The sequence below is a fragment of the Podarcis pityusensis genome, assembly GCF_964106645.2.
Source record: "Podarcis pityusensis genome assembly, chromosome: 12".
NCBI classification, from domain to species: domain Eukaryota; kingdom Metazoa; phylum Chordata; class Lepidosauria; order Squamata; family Lacertidae; genus Podarcis; species Podarcis pityusensis.
Window position 1 is genome coordinate 11,258,860 of NC_138037.1, and position 18,878 is coordinate 11,277,737.

Here is an 18,878-nt window from a genome sequence, read left to right on the forward strand (position 1 = left end):
ATAGTGAAGAATTCATAAGCACATTTTAAGGTCATTTGAAAAGTTCCAACAAATTAAGGATATGGGGCCAATTATTTCTAATATGTATATTATTTATGCAGGCTTCCAAATGACTAATATCAAACGTGCAGATCTCTGAGAATATATACTTAAATTTGAAGAAGAAAGACAACCTCTGTTAAAAGATACAGGGACACTGTATAACTTCCTTGGACATTCCATCCAAGGTGAAAGTACCAGAGGCTTCTGAACTTTATTTTTAAAGGTCCTATTCTGAGTTTCTTATGTCACACAAAATTATCCCTATGGTGGTTTGTCACATGAGCTAACATAGTATGCAGCTCACAATACATTGGTCTACATATGCTAAATGCACTGACTATCAAAATGACATTTTATTTCACTAGTGCGGAAAAACCTGCTAACTTTCTTGTGAAACACCATGTGGAAATAATAATTCATTTGTAATAGTTACGAGTAGCCTCTACAAATGCTCATGACCTGAGAATTACTGTATTTTTCGCTCTATAAGATGCACCAGATCACAAGACGCACCTAGTTTTTGGAGGAGGAAAATAAGAAAAAAAATATTCTGAATCTCAGAAGCCAGAACAGCAAGAGGGATCGCTGTGCAGTGAAAGCAGCAATCCCTCTTGCTGTTCTGGCTTCTGTGATAGCTGCGCAGCCTGCATTCGCTCCATAAGACGCACACACATTTCCCCTTACTTTTTAGGAGGGGAAAAGTGAGTCTTATAGAGCAAAAAATACGGTACCTTCTACACATGTGGTGCCTCACCGAGAAGCTGAACTATGAAATGGCTTTGAGTTCTTCAGGCATCTGCAGTATGGCGGGGCTTCTTAAACTCTCTAACCACAGGGCCAGTTTGAGGGGCCTAAAACTTACTGAGGCCTACCAGTCTATATAGAGGAGGTACGGGGATGGAGCCAGTCAAAAAACGGTAGCAAATGGAGGAAGTTTAATTTAAGCCCCACTTTTTGTTACTTTAAATTGAGAATTCTCAGTTAAGGTGCTAGGATTATGTAGACGTCACTTCCGAGGCTACCTATACTTGCTGTACACAGCCCATATACAAAGTATATGATAAACTACTATTTCCTTTTCTAGCATCTGATGTTAATTAAGGGCAGTTTTTTCTACAGCTGTACTAGACGAAAGGGGAATCAAAGACCAAATGCAACACACCTGTCTAAATTTCCACTCTTGCTCATGCTCTGATTCCCTCTGCTTTAATGGGTCCTTAAAGAGTTCAGTGTCGATACGAGAGCTTGGATCAATGCTATCCTGCTGCTGCTGCCTTTTCATGGAATCATTAGACATCTGCACTTTGTTGATCCGTAAGGCAGCTCTATTATCTCGGGCTTTTTGCTGCAAAACAAGCACACATGTAATTTTTTAGACTTGTTTAGACTGATATTGGAAGTAATGCCATTCTTTATTACCAACACAAAACCCACAAACGGTTTACAGGGTTTGAATAAATTTCACATAGGAAATAAGAAACTAGGACACCCTTGGTTACATTTCCAGAAAGGTAGCCATGTTTGTTTGTTGTAGCAAAAACAAAGAGTCTTATGGTACCTGTGAACTACTAATCTTCCTAGACACACAAAGTAAGGTTAATGCACCTATGTCATATCAAAGGTGCAGTTAGCAAAACAAATACACACACACACATTGAAAACAGTACAAGAAAAAGAGTCCTATCCATGTGTTTTACACCAACAGCAGCTTCACTATTTCATGAAACATATGAAGAGAATTGGGACACTATCTGAAATCAAGCTAACCACTGTAAGCACTAAACAGAGCAAATGGGAAATTAAAAAACAACAACAAACATCATTTCAGTTAATAATATAATCAGTTTAGCCATTTAAAAACAGCTATAGGAATTAATTTCCGGGTGATGTTCATGATCTTTACTTTTCCAGAGGATCAAATCATCCTGTCAGTTTTTTTAAAGTTTAGTATGCAATTCAACACTAGGTTTTTAGAGATGCAAAACAGCAGTCAGAAGAAAGTAAGTATGGCCCCAAATCCATAAAAAGTAAATTAAGGAAACTAACTGAAATTCATGTATGTAAAATGCACTTTGCAGAAGCAGTGTGCTTTCTAGCAGTTTTAAAACTTAAAATACTTTTAGACTAATTAAAGGAAATCAGAAGCATAACATTTTTTTCTGTTTCAACAAAAATGGCAAATACTCATTACCACATATGGAGCTCTTTCTTGTGAGCTTGCTTTCCTCCACAATTTAGCAATTTGCTTCACTCTTGTAGTCCAATCTGAGAATGCAGAGGAGAAAAAGGAGTAAGATTTTGTTATTTTGTATTAGGAATATCATCAATGCATCAGTAAACAGTAAACATGAAACTGTTGCCTTTTTCAGAATTCAGAAAAGCTGAACTTTATGAAATAAGATTGGTTCCTAACAGATTTGTAATGCAAGGTTTAACTCAGTGGACTTCCTGTACTGGCAAGAGGTTGGATTAGATAAGATTACTTTTAAGGTTCCTTCCAATTTTATAGTTTTACAATTTATAACAAACCTGGGAACTCCTCCTTTAGATTTGGAAAATTGATATTTGTGTACAAAACAGGGGCTACAGTTGCCATTTCACCAAGCGCTTCTTCCTTTTCCCACTTAAGAGTGCTTCTCTGCGCGTTAGACATGGTATCACCTTCACCATCCAGTGGTGTAGCAGAAGGAACCCAAGAACTGGTGGGATCATTCATCACCGCATTAAATGCTGTATTCTTATCCCTGGCAAAGCAAAGCAAAATAGGGATTTGTTCATTTCAGTATACGGAAATACATTATTCCAACAAACACACACAAATTAGCAACACCTCAAAATTATTAATAATTTTGGTTACTCTAAAACCCGGGAAGAAGAGAAATCAGAGAGCCCAACTCGTTAGCATCATTATAGGTTCAATGAATATCATTATAGCGATGCTGAAGTAGAGGATATATCAAATTATTCAATTTTACTCACCTTGTGTCTGTGTATGGTGGCTGTGCTATTGTAGAAAATGAGCCTATACCTCCTCCCGGAACCAAAGTTGTATGAGGGAGATGGGGGCTTGGTCCAATTAGGCCATTTATAAGTGGAACTCTTGAAAATGCATTCTCTCCTTTAAAGAAAAGTTGAAAACACAAATAATATTTATTTATAGTAATTTATTTACATATAGGCTTTTAGAGCATAGCCCACCCAAGGTGGCTCACAATACCATAAAACACAATAACTTGAACAATCTAAAATATCATAATTAAAAAACTGATTACTATCTGAAAGCCAATACTCAGGGAAAATAAAATGTAACAGTAGTACTTTGCATGTGAAAAGCAAACTAAAACTCTGCTTCACTATTTCACAGTACTAAACTAAACCATTTGAAGGGACATTTTCTGCATACACCAAATATTAAACATTCAAAAATTTTACTCTGTTTTGAAGACTTTGAAAGAAGATAACACCTAGGGACTAAGCTCAAATAACTCTGCCTCTCACATCATGCTATTTTGCAGACTGAAGCCTTGTTTTGGCATTGTTTTCTGGGTTCTGGGATGCTGTAAAGAAGACAAGGTTTGGTTTCAGGAACATATAATGATCCTTATTCCTTGGCTGGAGACAGGAGGAGCTGAAAAGATGTTGGCCAAGCATCCTTGGGTACAGGGGTGGGAACCAATGAAGTAGTGGGGGCAGGGAATCTGTCAAGGGATACCTTTCTTCAGGGAGAATTTGCCAGGAGCTGAGCAACCGTGGGGCAGGGAAGAGAAGAGACAAAAGTGGATGGAATTTGCAGCACTGAAGAATGTTCTCTGCCACCTTTTCTTCCTCTTTCTACCTCTCTCTCTCACATACACATACAACTTGGAAGAGAAAGAAAGAGTGGGCCTGCACTAACCAAAGGGCTGGATGCAGCCACAAGGCCACAGGTTGCTCACTACTGTCCTAGGTAGATAGGAGACAGGCTGTATCAAAAGAAACATATCCACCCTTATAGGATAATTTTATTGATAAAAAAAATTACAAAAACAATACTCTAGCTTCCAGTTTTCACAAGACTGGGTGACAATGACTGAATTGTGCGTGAATTGCTAGCAGTTGCATTTTTATTTTTCAAAAAAAGATAGTAAACAAACCTTGATTATGCAAATGCATGAGTTGAGGAGGTGGCGGTGGTGGGGGTTGTGGCAAAGGAGTTGACTGAGTAGCTGAAGGGCTCAGTACAGCAGTAAATAGGTCTTCAACATCCTTTCCTCCCAGCTCTGCAAAACACTGCATGTGAGTATATAAGGTACGGTTGCATTTAGTAAGCTTCATAAAATGATACTAAAAAGCAAGAGAACATACCTGGAATCTTGTACAGTTTGCCAAGAATTGCACCTGAACAAAGTAAAATCAACAGAAACATTAGCAAACATATACGAACAGTGAATTGTGGCAATTGCAACTAATTAAAACCAAGCACGAAGTAAATCTAAAAAGAAGTTCCTTCATGAGGCAATGATATAAAAGAAACATTTACCATCTGTGACCATCTTGTCCAGTTCAGGGCTCAGGATTCTATCTAACTGTTCTTCACTCAGTGGCCGTGAACTCTGACTGACGCTTTGTGGAGGTATAGAGGTTGGATCATCAGATATGGGTCCAATATCTAGTCCAGCTGACGGAAGGAAAAGTATGGTTTTAACTAAAAGACCAGCAATAAGCTGAGGCGCCTTAACAACTGCTTGGAAAATATATTTGAAGCATATTTTTCTATAACACACCCAACTAAAAAACTCGTTTGGTCTAAGAAACGAAGGTTTTGCAAACCTGACTGAATATTATCGTGAATCATAAGCCTTTCCTGGTATTAAGAATTTAACAATTCCTGGTATTAAGAATTTAACAATTCCAACAAGTGATTGGATTATTTTAACATTAGAGGCTTCTTTGCAAATATTCATCAGCAGGTAAGAGTTAACCTATGGACACTACAAAACCGTCTCCGGAATAGTTAAAGGATATATTTTCTTTAGAACTGCTATAGATACATTTACGCAGAACTTAATATGGTGTCTAAATCTGGTGAAACAAAAATAGCCTGCAGAAATGGATGACTCTACCCTCTTTGTAAGATTCTGCAATTTACTACCTTTTCTAGTGAAGAAGAACATTTGCCAAAGAGAGCCAAGAATACACTGGGGGCTTCTGCCCAAGGCACTATCCTTAGATGTTAGGTGTGGTTTGCCAGAAACATTATTGTGTCTCTTTCCACCTTTGGCTCTGGGGATGCTCAGCAAAAAGCAACATTCTATTTAGCCTTTTCTCCTATACATTATACAGTAGTAGTTTTTTGTTACAAGTCACTTCCTGGTTCTGTACTTCCTGGAATGGCGTCTGTCATCAATTACAGTAAAAGTGAGACCTCCCTCCAGGCTCTTCTTCCAAGTACATCTCCATCTCCTCTCTGAACTGCTTTCTCTATATTAGAACCTGTAGTACTTCATCTATTCCATAACTAATCTAAATCTGGATTCTGGCTTTTTTTTTAATTTACATTATTTATTCACAGTATTTATATAGGTCACCTTGTAATAATATTCTCAGGGTAGCTCACAACAGGAAATAAAACAATTTAACATTCAGTAACAATGATACTATGAAAGTACAAATACAGCATAAAAACAGTTGCTGAGAATAGAAACAGCTGAAAGCTGAAAGAGATTAAAAAGTATAGGAAAAAGATATTTGCCTGGCACCAAAATGACACCAAGGCAAGTGTAGGTGAGCATCCCTAGGGAGGTCAATCCATAGCTGGGGTGCTCCTACTGTAAAGGCCTCTCTCTCCCTTAGCCACTTGCCAATCTCACTTGCAAGGGGCACTTGAGTAAGGTCTAGATGGAGAAAGATTCAGGAGCCCTGGTTTTAAGTTATGAAGGGTCTTAAAGTTCAAAATTGTCATCTTGAATTGAGCCTGGAAAGAACTAAGAGCCAGTGAACAGGATGAAGCACTGTGAGATCAGCTTATATTATTCAGTACACCCCAAAGAGTTCCAGAGAGTCCACACACCCCTGACCACTGAAGCCTCCCAAAGTTGTGAGAGAGAGGAGATAGATTAGAGTGGGACAGAAGGATCCAGGGTGGGTTTCCCACCTTCTTCTCCTTCCACATGATTTGCCCCTGCACAGGACCTCCTTCCTCCCCACTGAAAAAAGCAAGGCTATCTCTGGACCAAATGGGTGTCCTGGACACTTCCCATGGCTGATCTGCATTAACTGTGGCATCCAAATCATGGCAGTTGTGAGTGGCTCTTATCTTTGAAGAACCTTGCAAACGTGTCATGGCATGCTTTGAGGATTTGTTCACATGTCCTACTGTGCCAAACTGCAGAAGGCCTAAACCACTTGGAAAAGTTCTGTTGAATGATTAATAATTATACTAGACTTGTTCCTGTTATCACATCACACCAATGAGAGGTGGAACTAAGTATTTCCTCATGTTGAATTGGCTAGTGAACACCAGAGAACAGTATTTTGCTAAGCAGCACATGGTCATGGTTGCTGAAGCTCAACTGAGTGAGTTTTAGTCAACTTGTCTCAAGGGGATCTGAAGCCCAGGCTATCTAGATTATTTATGACCTCTCTGTCTTCTTGTGGGTTACTCCTGATGGGTGATATAGGCACTGGGAGTGGTGGTTGTGTAGGAGATTAGAATGAGGTGGCTGAGAATTTCCAGTCTAAGAATGATAGAATTCTTGGAATTCTACATACAAATGTTACTTAATATGGGTTAGTATCATAAACACACTTATAGCACTTACTCACCACTTAGTAACTACAATATTTAGCAGTATATGAATTTAAGTACTAGGAAATACAATGTTGAAGCCATTACAAAAAATAATACTTAAAGAGATAATAGCTTATATAATCTTTAAAAATAATGACTCCAACCTTGTGTTTTATGCTTGACAAAGTTGCTGTGTTCATCCAGGGCCAAATTAAAAACTGATATAAACTTTTTATTCATGCTTTTCATAATACAACAAACTAAATTAAAAACAAGTCTATCGCTGTGATGCTCTATAAAGCATACTTAAATAGTGCAGGAGGAAGGAAACGTGTTACTTTGTACTGTGAAAGGCACACACACAAATCCAGTTATTCACAACATTTTAAAACAAAATTCTGAAACACTACTAGGTGCACCGCACAGGCAGGTATTTAACATTGCACAAGACTCTGCACACAGAGATAGTGAAACATGAAAGCATTTTTAGTGACATGGAATATATTTACACATGCAAAAATAAAAAAAATCAGCCGAAACCACTAGGAAAGATGACTACTTCTAACCATGAATCACCCACTGTTTATTTCCTTACCAAAAGGGGAGGATGAGCTCTCAACCTGGAAAGTGCATAAATCAAGACCTACAAGATCCAAACCAGATAAAATGGATGATTATAACAAGAAAGAAAGAAAAGGAGAGGCTGAAAAAGCAAGAAAGAATATAAACCAAAAGTATATACAGCTGCATGCTAAAATAGTACATGGGAATGCCAGACACCAACAAGATTTTTAAAAGTTATCCCCACATCAATAAAGTGCAAAGTAAAATAAAGTGCAGGTTTATTGATCAAAGCAAGAAATAAGAAAGAGTCCTTTGCTTGCTGAAGCATACTTATGGTATAACAAATACATATATAAAGAGTTGCATAATACCATGAACAGGATAATTTTGTAATTCAAGACAAATTTCACAAAACCAACAAGAACTTATACATGTACCTGAATGATCCCCAGATTTCACTAAATCATCAGAAAGAATTCCAAGTATGTCATCATCAGTGCTCAGCACAAGGGCAGCTAATGGGTCATCCGAGGTACCTACAGAAAACAGGTGCTTTACACAATGAGCTTATCCACATTTACCTTTTACTCTGCTCTCTCAAGGCAGAGGTCTGTGCTTTAAAGCTCCATATATGAGTGTGTTTTGGTTGGTCTTTTTGCCCTGAGCTTTCCCCGCAATGACCCTTCTTTAAAGCCAAATTGGAGCAAGTGTCAATTTGGGTTTTCAGTGGACTGGCATTTGTTTTGATTGGAATTTAAAGAGTGGGTTTTTGACCCCAGGGGAAAGCTCTGGAGCAATAAAAAATGGAGGGCACTTGGACACAGCACTTTATATCACAGTCCTTGCCTAGAAAGAGTGGAAGCAAGGTCAGTGTGGAAAAGCCCTTAATCATAACAACTGTGATTCCCCCATGTTATTTATCCATTTGCTCTGAGCTCAAGGGTTTTTAACAAGTATTATTTTGAGTATGTGTTTCTCCAATCAGATACCTTTCTTTTATTTTCTGTTTACGAAAAGGAGGCTTGAATATTTCTTTGTAAACAGAAAGCTCAAATTTAAGTAATCAGTTGAAACACCATTTTACACTTTGGGAATTGGCCTACAATGACTTAAATCAGAGCAAGAAACTGGCAGTCCATGGGTAGGATACAGCCCACCCACAGCACCCCCCCCACCTCCTCCCCAGCTATCCCTACAGATTTTAGGCTTGAAAAAAAGCCTCCTATTTGGAGCCCATAGAATCCTTTCTCCAAGCTTAATTGCAGTGCAGGGGGCCATGGGGGGAGGGAATCACAGCTGTGATCCTCTTCTGGAAACAACCTTCACTGTAATTAGGCTTGAAAACAGCCGTACCAGTGGAAGGCTTTACTCAAGCCTAATTGCTATGGGTGCGGGGATGGATTTCACAAAGGGGGCAGCTAGGAAGGGAAGGGTTAACCATGCAATCTCTGTGAGGATCACCCTCTTTGGCAATTAAGACTGATAAGGCCTATTTGTGTGTATGTGTGAAAAAGAGCAAGATCCTGCATATATGTATGTGTGTGCAGCATAATTATGCGGTGTGTGCACACCATTTATGTGGGCACACCAGCTCCTGCAGTACTTTAGGCCCATGCCCTTTTGTTTGGGCCTTGCTCACCACTGGCATGTAGGTGCCAGAAAGTGGCCTATGGCTGAAAAATGTTCCTCACCCCTGTGTTGAAACAGCTTGGATCCATATAACACCTTCCCCATATAATAAACATAGACTGTAATGTCAGCCACTGCTGTCCTGGCCCAGGCCTCATAATCTTTGGTTTTATACCATCTGCACTCCAGCAATTTTCTGAACTGCTTCAGAAACATGAGCTCTTTGGTAAATCAGGGGGATTCTTGTCACTATAATGAGAGAGTATACTCAAGAGCCACTGTCCAATTGCTGCCATCTGTTGACAAGACAATGTAGCTATCAGACTTGAGTACAATTCCACCCCTTCCACCAGTGTTGGAAACCTATAGGAACTGTAAACTGCCAGAAGGACCATAGCTCAGCAGTAGAGAACACACTGAGAATACTTATTAATAAGATAGCTAAGGAAATTATTCAAAATACTTTCCCTAACCATTGTCCTTCTACCAATCCACCCAAAATTCCTGCTTTTAAGAACTCTGCTCTTCAAGTAGCCCTTACCAAAAGAAAGAAAAACATACAAACCAGTGTACCTTGTATTCCAGATTTTGATGGAGCTGGAGTGGAAGTTGAGCTAAGAAGTGGATCTGAAGATGGATCTAGGAAATTTGTGTTCAAATTTGCTTTGCAAGAAATGTTAAGGCTCTCTTCACATAAATTATCTAAACTTGGTTTTCTTTGTCTACTGGTATCTAGGAGGTCTTTTCCAAAGAAGGCTTCCTACAATTAAAAACAAACACATTCCCCACATTTGAGCATTGGAACACAAAACCAAAAACTGATTTCTTTACATACAAAACTATTGTTCACCCAATTTTCATTCTAAACCACAGAGCCTAGGACTTCAGGGGTCCCTTTACCTTTACCTTTAATGTTAACTTTGTGACCAGAACATAGTAAAATTAAACTCAACACAAATGACTATTTTTTTTATGTAAAGTTCTTGAAGTTAATTCATCACCCTTTACTTCCTATTCAAATACTTGTATCCTATGAAAAAAGAAGAAACATTTCCAATTTGGGGCAATTTCCCCATTACTCAACAGCTCCCCATGCCCATCCAAGGTTGTTCAGGAAGCCTCCTGACCCCTTGGATAAGCTTTTTGGAGCACACAGACAGCTGCTAGAGTGAAGAGTAGATGGGGAACTTTTCTTCTGCAAACTTGGTTCAATTCAGCTATCTTAGCATACATATTAGGTAATATATGGTGAAAAGAATTAAGTTCTCCATATTGCTCCATGCTGCTGAAAAAATAGCCTCTGTTTATAAGAATCAGTATACAAAATTAAATCCTCCTAGCAAGGGCAAACTATTTTCAACTGAAGCATCTATATCAACATTAATACAGACATTTGGGTTATGTCTGAATAACATTCTATTGTTTTTGTTGGAAAACAAACGAAACAGGAAAATTAGAAGGAAAGGTGTAATTTATGTTTTAATGCTTAATAGCAAAAGGAGGCTGTTGAAACGATCGCTCTTTATGCAAAATTAACTTAGAGTGATAATGAATTACACAACTGGAAAGCAAATGTTTGTGTTTTACACCGATTAACAGTTTATTCAATATATGCAAATGCTAATCTTAAGCAGCACACTACGCATAGCAATGACTATACCTGCAAGTACGCTGGGAAGATTTCTTCAAGCTTGTTTTTCTTCTTCCTGTAACGCTTTTTAATTTTTTCTGTATTCTCTGAAACAGGAGTAGTTTCATCAACGGGTGTATCTAGCAGTTGTTCACTCCAACCTAACAATGACAATCATGCATAATAACAAATTTACTTATAACTCTTGCCCACTCTTGAGGTACTGCCCCACTCTGTTTAGCATCTGTACATCTCCTTAGTTTAAAACAGCAATATTATAAAAAATACAATAATGCAGAACTGCAGAGATGGACCAATTTAGCAAATGATGCATAATGTTTTCTTAAGGTATTCAGAGATGCTAAGTGAAATGAAACAAAATCTACAAAATTATTTCTGGGCTGAATTGAGATAACTGTGAAATAATTGCATTCGAGGAAGATAGGGAATGGTTTTTCTTCAACAGAAAATAAATGTTGAATACTGTATACCAGGGAGGTCCAACTCCCAAGAGACTTTGATCTACTCACAGAATAAAAAACTGGCAGTAATCTACCCCTTTTGGGGGTGGAGGGTTCAGCTTTATTTAGAGGGGAACATCCCGCGATTGGCCCGAACCTCCCAGGTATCGACCAGTTGATCCCAATCAACCTATTGGATATCCCTGCTATATACTGTAGATTGCATATCTGTATTTGTATACATTTTAGTAAAAAAAGTCTCATAAGTGACAAATGCTATTTTTAAACAAATAAAAATTGTTACTGAATTAAACCTCTTAAAAGGATGTTTCATTTAGGTGTTTTCATTAGTTCTCATTATATTATCATTTTATATTAGCAGGGTTGTTATTTTTCTCTTGTCAACCAAATGATACTGTGCAGAGTTATTCAGCTACTGAAGCGACACTTAAATACATTTAGCACCTTTTCAAGTGTTAAGGAAATGTCTGCAGTGTGTCAAGATATGGAACCTACACATTACCACCTACGTTATGAAAAGCATCAGGAGAGATTTCTAAAAGATTGAGGGGAATTCCTACTTTTGATGAGCATTATTAGGTAACTGAACAAGTCAGTTATGGGTAAATCAATATAATCAATCCAACTGCAGTATCATCCACTCTGCAGTTACTGTCCATTCCTAAAACAAAGCTATGGTAACATAGCATTTCATTAACATTGCCTTCATAATGATACAACCTATTGAGACAACAAGACCCAAACCCCAAATTATTGATTAAGGTAAAATCCCTGGTTCTAAACAGAGCATAAAAAGTATTGGAGTTTGTGTTCATGTTATGTAAGGAGGCATTTAACCAGGTTAAACTCATTTATCAAGAGCAGATGCTATCACTACAATTTTTTAAAAGGTTGCACTGCAAGAAACCCATTTGTCGGTTTTCCCTCAACACTACTACATTACCTGTAGCCACCTCCTGACAGGCAATTCTGAGTATAAATGGGCAGCATGAGACAGTGTGAACAGATGGCAGAAACAAGGTGAGATGGGTGGGTGAGCAAGCAGTTGCAGGTGAGGTGGAGAAGAGTTTTATTTGGACCACAATTTAAGTAAACTGACCTAATTCACACAGATCAGAATACAGTGATCCTTCCTCTGAATTTCACAATACAGTTTTTTTGCTTAAAAACATATTGAAGTATGTAATTTAGGATAAAATATTTATAGAAATGCATACACTGAAATAAAATGTATATTTCTATATGTATTTTGCAGTAAAATACTGCAAAAATCATTTAAATAAAAAAATTAAATAAAAAATTTCATAGTTTTTTTAATCCACAGATTAATGCACAAATGGTATGGAACAGGCTTAAGGATAAACACATGCAAAATTAATATGAACTGCTCAGGACAGGCACTTTTAAAATGATGCTTCAGGAATAAGTATGTGCTATGGGAAGTGCTGAAAATACAGATGTGGAGAAAACCAGTAGTTAATTTTTTAAAAATTGCATTATAATGAATCTTAACAATATAATGCTCCTATATTGGAGTACATGTTGCTATAGTGACAGATAATTTAACATAACTATCAGTGTCACATTTAAGTGGTTGATTCACATAATTAGTACCCACTTTCATCTCTGCTGGGTATCTGCTCAGATACAGAGCCAGAGGAGTCCTTCCTTGAAAGAGATCGTTTTGTTTTTCCCTGTCCTGTACGACTCCGCTGACGTACCATAAATCCACCAATGCCTGTAAAAACACACACACATAATACACCTTGAATTTATTTGGATTAGGAAAACATACTTGGATTTCACCTTTTTGTAGATTCACAAACACTAAAGTCCACTTTAAGTATAAAATTGGAAGTTGATACACATTACATATTTAGTAAGGACCTGGCTCTACATCATAATACAAGAGGTGGTCATGCAACTTATTTTACGCTACCAGAACATGTGTCCAGGAGCGCTGAGTGATCCAGATGCATGGTCCTGAGATGTATATGTAATGAAAATGATGCACCAGTGCCCCACATACTATAGCAGGGATAGTGAACCCTTGATCCGTGGGCAGCAAGCCATGGCCAACTGCCCCACTCCTGATGTCATATGTAATATCAGGTGAGAGTCTTAAAGTGTTTCCAATTACGGTATTCTCTGGCAAGGGAGGCTTGCTGTCAGTGCCAATCAGCAGTGACAATAAGCTTTCAAGAATCAACTAACTGCTACAGAGTTCCCCATCAGAAAAGAATTAGAATGGAAAGCATCTGCCAAAAACCCAATGACTAAAGAGGAGAATATGATGTCTATCTAGCAAACTTAACCAGATGGAATATGGAAGGGTGAAATAGAATGTCCTTTCATTCTTGCTGAGAGGATAATTTACTGGGTAAGACATTAGGTAGAAGTACAGACGAAGTACAGACGTTGGGAGAGTTAGGAACAAACTGATTTCACAACCATGTTTAGACCTACTGATCCTTGTGGAACATGCAAAATTCCCTCATCCTACATGTATAGAAAAAGAGTCTAATCTGAAACGTTTGGATTATGTTGTTGTGACAAGGAAAACAATATTCCAACTTCACTTTCAAAACTAGTGTCCCCCTTCCTGATACAGACTGTCTAGAGTTATTATACTTTGCACATGCACTGGGGCAGAAAAGAAATTTATTTTAACTGCTATGGTAGTTATTTGCTTTAATGAAAGGTGCTCTAACAGCACCGCCATGATAGTGTTATGGGGAGATAGTGTGTGCTCACATATACGTTTTCCTGTCTTAAACAGTGGAAGCAAACCACTCAGAACAGCAGGGCACCTATCAGGTTTAATGATCCAATGGCAAGTTTCAATACAAAATTAGTACTTAAGAGAATGATACGGGTAGTTCTCCTGTTTCGCAACATTGGAACACCATTCTTTAGAATCAGAAAGGAAATGAATTGTAACCCAGTTAGAGGAAGCTGTAATATACAACAAACAGGGAAGTGATAATTCTCAGCAAAATCTTGTCAATCAAGTTTGTAAAATAAATATAAACCTAATGAATATGCAAACATCTGGAGCATGTACTCTACCAGGTCTGTATGGTTTTCTTTTTCTCTTTTTAATCCCCTCAGTTCCTTCTACTCCCTTAGGATCATCATCTGCAGGCTCCCGTTCAGGGCTTGTATCAGATTTTCCCTCACAGTCCATGAGATCTCCTTCTGAATTTAAACACACACAAACACATAAAACAATTATAAAGTAAAATTCATAGGAAGTTGTCATTTTCTCTTACAGAATTCTGCCTCACCTCTCAGGAAAAAGCTTCCTAAGGTATGTAATGGCATATATAAAATAATGAGCATAATAAAATCACACACAATTTTAAATGACAGCACACTGAAGTAGTAGTAGTAAAAACGGACTCTGCTAAAATCAAATGCCGGGAAAAGACAGAAGGTATAAATGCTACTAGGGATGGTGACTGACATGCAGAGAAAGGTGCGGAATTTCAGAGGCAGGGTGCCATAACTGAAAAGGCCCTGTTTGCCACCCAATGCACCTCTGATGGTGGGATGGGGGGGTGCACTGAGCAGAGCTTCCAAGTTCAAGTAGTTCTTCTAAGTCTGCTGGGCCTGGGTCATCTAAGGTTCATCTGGCTTGAATGTCATTAGGACAGGTGTACTTGTGCCCAGGTCCCATTTCTTCAACCTGAGTAGCAGCTGGCAGTCACTAAAAGTTGCTAAAAGGTACTGAAGGTATGAAAGACAGCTGGGCATCCTGTTTAGGGGAGTTTTCAATGTTTGATGTTTTATTGTGTTTTTAATATTCTGTTGGGAGCCGCCCAGAGTGGCTGGGAAACCCAGCCAGATGGGCCGGGGTATTAATAATAATAATAATAATAATAATAATAATAATAATAATAAAATAAAAAAAAATCACCTAATATACCTGTACTCATAAGCAGGCACTTATCATATTAATGAATAGCAATATTGCTGGGTATTTCATTACATGGGTTTCATTATGCAAGTCGTCTTTCTACTATGTGTCAGTAAGTATTGTACTAGTCAGGTATTTCTCATTAAAGTTAAAATCCATTCATGACCTATGTATCTCCTTATACAGTGGTGCCTCGCAAGACGAAATTAATTCGTTCCGTGAGTTTTGTCGTCTTGCGATTTTTTTCGTCTTGCGAAGCACGGTGTCGGGAAAGTTTTGGAAAAGCTTCAAAAATCACCAAAGTCTTTAAAAACCTCAAAAAAGGCTACCACACCACGTTCTATGAATTGCTCCTCGAAGTCAAGTCGCAACTGTATTAACGGTGTTAAGAAAAAGGAAACAAACTTGCAAGACGTTTACGACTTGCAAAGCAAGCCCATAGGGAAAATCGTCTTGCGAAGCAGCTCAAAAAACAAAAAACCCTTTCGTCTAGTGAGTTTTTTGCCTTGCGAGGCATTCGTCTTGCGAGGTACCACTGTATAACATCGCCATTGTGAAAGTCTAACATCCCTTTGCTAATAAAGGTACCGGGAATTAATTGCTTATGTCATAGCACTTACACCAATATGAAAGGGCTCCAGATGCAGTTGGTGGAGTACCTGTTTTGCATGCAAAAGGTTGCTAAAGCCACTGATAGGCAGAGCAGGCAACCAAAGAGTTATATATAGTTGAAAGGTTTCTTGGAAATAATCTAGTCCAAACCTCTGCTACATGCAGATCTATCACATTCTGTCTACTGAAGGGCAAAATTTCTGGTTCTATTCTGGAAGACCTGAACTACTGAAAATCCCAACTGCCTCAATATCCTCCTACAACCCATGTCCTTCTGTAAGCTGCTTCTATTGTTAACAGCGACATACAGAACAAAGCAACAATTACCTCTACTGTCATCCATCTCGCCATCCCTTGAATGTTCTGATTGGATGTCAGGCAGGGTCTGAAGTACAGCCACACTATTCTGGTTTATAATCTTCAACTTGAGCTTTGGCTTTGTCCGTTTTCTTCTTGGTACAACAGCACTGAGGCTCTGTAACTGAGACATCCCTGTTTCTGTCAGACAGACTCCATCCTGAGTGTATGTCTTCGGTGGGTCTATGAAATTTGCATGAACCATAATAGGAATACACAACTTTAATAACCTTAGCTTACAAGCATTGTGTAACTATATCCCCCCCCCCAACTTTAAGGAACTTGCAATTAACATACTAACAATTATCCATTGTAACATCAGAGCAAAAGAAATAAAAATGAGCAGAACTATTTCTGAAGTAAATCAACATTGGTTCAGAATAACACAAAGCTTTTCCACTGATATATTATTTATTCCAATCTGATAGAAAGAACAAAGGACTGGTTCACATGTCATGCTAAACTCAACCATGGTTTAGCAAAAGTGTGTGGGTTCCCAGAGTCTGGGAACAATCCTCCCTGATTGTTTTACTGCTGCGCCATGCTGAACCAAGCCACGACATCTGAATCTGGGCTTCAAGTTTTGCTTTTCCAGACTAACCATGAGCACTAACCAAGGTTTGTCCTGTGGTTTATGGTTTTTTCCAGGACCGCCTGGGTTCAGATGGCACACTAAGCCAAACTATGGTTTCACTAAAGTGTGGCAAGTGAATTACCAGGGCTGAAGCAGCAATGAGCTCCTCCCTGGTCCTGCTAAGCCTAAATTTGGATTAGCATGAAATGCAAACCAGACCATTGTTTTTTTACAGTTTTCTTGATTGCTTCCTGCAGATATTTATTCATGCTATCACCATAGCAGAAGTACTTTGACCCTGCAAAGGTTCTACTCAAACTGAGTCCAAGGAAAACCCCATAAAGGCTGTTCCATAAGCAATTTATAGCAGTGCTCATGTTAAGGGAGAAAAGGTAACAAATTAATGAAATCCAGGAAAAAAACCAACCCACTAAAATGTCCCATTTCAGCCCTGTTTTTGGCTCACTTTAGGGATTTACTTAAACAAAAAATCTGCCTGTTCCATAAATTTTGAAGAGCAGTTGCATGTTTAAAAAACAAAACTTTTAGTAAGAGGCAATATGATGACAAAGGATAAAAAGAGCTAAGAAACGTATTGATACACTGTAGAATTTATTTCTAGGTTAAGCAGTAACCATGTTAGGGGGAAGAAATAAAGAATTTTGAAAGTTACCAAATTCCTTTGCTTTTGTTATAATTTGAGTGGCAACCGATGGTTCACAGCATTCAGAGGAAGGCACTGAAAGATAAAAATTGAAATTGGCTGTGAGTCCTGGAAGACCTGCTCCCTGCCTTGTAGGCCTTTTCCACATGGCAGTGCCCTTATTGACTCCACCTACAAAAGCTGAGGCTGCTGAAGAAGCTGGATATCATCTTGTCTGTCTCAGTGCAGACCCAGGTCATCAAGTCTGAGCTTCCACAGCTGCCACCCCCCCCCCGCCAAAAACCACCATTGGCAGGACTGGCAGCAACAACACTAGATAGGTTCTATGCTTATAACAGTAATTTATTCTCTTGTAAACTATGCGACTTTAAATGTGCATTTTATATTGGACTTCCTTTAGTAATGTTTTATTTTGAAATCTTTTAAGATAATACTGTAGTTTCCTGTTATTTATATTGCTTTGGCTGTGTACCCTATATATGACTTTCTTCAGTAACATTTTATTATAGATTGCTTTATTTGATGTTTTAATGTATTGTAAACCGCTTTAAGATTTTTTTCCTTAAAAATATAAAGCGGTATAGAAATGAAATGAATAATGATGATGATGTTGCTTGTATTAAAATACATAATCTTCTATAACTATAGTTTTTGATGTTGGTATCATTTGTAATCTTCTGCAAGTCTCTTGTGCTCAGGCATGTCAGAAGAGCATTATTAAATTTTTGAACAATTGAATTTTTTTTAGGTTAATAAATTTCAGTTGACATTCACTGTTACCAGGAATACAGTGGAAGGCTGAATTAAAAACAACTATGTGCTAATAGTGTGTTGAAGAAATACTTAAATTTCTGGAAGCACTAGGCACAATCTAAAGAACATTAATTCCATAACAGCTCTCACTGAAAGCAGTAAAGCTTACAGCCTAATTCCATGCATGCATACCTGCAAGTTATTTTTTTTCTGACCTGTTTTTACCCACAGCACCAGAACACTCTGCCAAGGCACCTATGCACACAATTTCTTACTGATATACCAGAGGATCTCTGGCAGCATAACTGCTGACTCTCTGGTGGGTCTTCCTCTCTGCTGGTAGAATGGCACTTACACAACTTCCAAAGGACCCTCAGTTGGCCTTTGGCTGGCTTTAAGATTGCTCCTTTAAATCAAGCCCTTCTCCGGGTTGTGAGAGAAAGCACCATGTACCATTTGTCCCTTTCAACAATAGCATTCATTTATTTTATTTCTTTGTATGCACAGCCTGCTCCATCTTGAAAAATCTAGGCAGGTATCAATTAATTTTTTTTTAATGTAAATAATGCCTTTAAAATAGAATGAAAATCTAATTTGATGTAAACCTGAACAAGTTTATTTTTTAATGGTGTGGGAAACAACATTCCATAGAGGTTAAAGCCTGGATAATTTGAGAGACGGGGGGATGGAAAGACAGAAGCACATTTGGGAAGCCAAAGAGGCAGCAGTCCCATTTGACTTAGAAATAGCTAATTAAGACAAAGCATGATAATTTCAGAATTAACTAGCAAGAAATAGTATGGACAGACAGTGATTTGGATGTGGCAGCTGGCAGATTAACATATGAAGAAAACAAGAAATATAAGTTAGTTTAAAGATCAAT

At 38.1% G+C, this 18,878-nt stretch overlaps 1 protein-coding gene across 12 annotated transcripts in view; it reads right to left on the minus strand.

The window, feature by feature from the left end:
• Window positions 1–18,878, minus strand: part of KMT2C (lysine methyltransferase 2C) — a 145,659-nt gene that overhangs the window by 34,339 nt on the left and 92,442 nt on the right. For 7 of the 12 annotated variants that reach the window (XM_080973916.1, XM_080973915.1, XM_080973919.1 and 4 more), the window contains 15 exons: window positions 17,252–17,317; window positions 15,975–16,205; window positions 14,186–14,314; window positions 12,735–12,854; window positions 10,665–10,795; window positions 9,578–9,764; window positions 7,813–7,911; window positions 7,407–7,454; window positions 4,562–4,699; window positions 4,387–4,419; window positions 4,176–4,301; window positions 3,022–3,160; window positions 2,572–2,786; window positions 2,234–2,307; window positions 1,205–1,387 (listed from right to left, as the gene is read on the minus strand). In XM_080973916.1, coding sequence (XP_080830042.1) covers window positions 1,205–1,387; window positions 2,234–2,307; window positions 2,572–2,786; window positions 3,022–3,160; window positions 4,176–4,301; window positions 4,387–4,419; window positions 4,562–4,699; window positions 7,407–7,454; window positions 7,813–7,911; window positions 9,578–9,764; window positions 10,665–10,795; window positions 12,735–12,854; window positions 14,186–14,314; window positions 15,975–16,205; window positions 17,252–17,317 — 1,919 coding nt within the window. The remainder of the gene's footprint in view (window positions 1–1,204; window positions 1,388–2,233; window positions 2,308–2,571; window positions 2,787–3,021; window positions 3,161–4,175; window positions 4,302–4,386; window positions 4,420–4,561; window positions 4,700–7,406; window positions 7,455–7,812; window positions 7,912–9,577; window positions 9,765–10,664; window positions 10,796–12,734; window positions 12,855–14,185; window positions 14,315–15,974; window positions 16,206–17,251; window positions 17,318–18,878) is intronic. The other 5 variants (XM_080973918.1, XM_080973924.1, XM_080973922.1 and 2 more) reach the window with 5 other exon arrangements.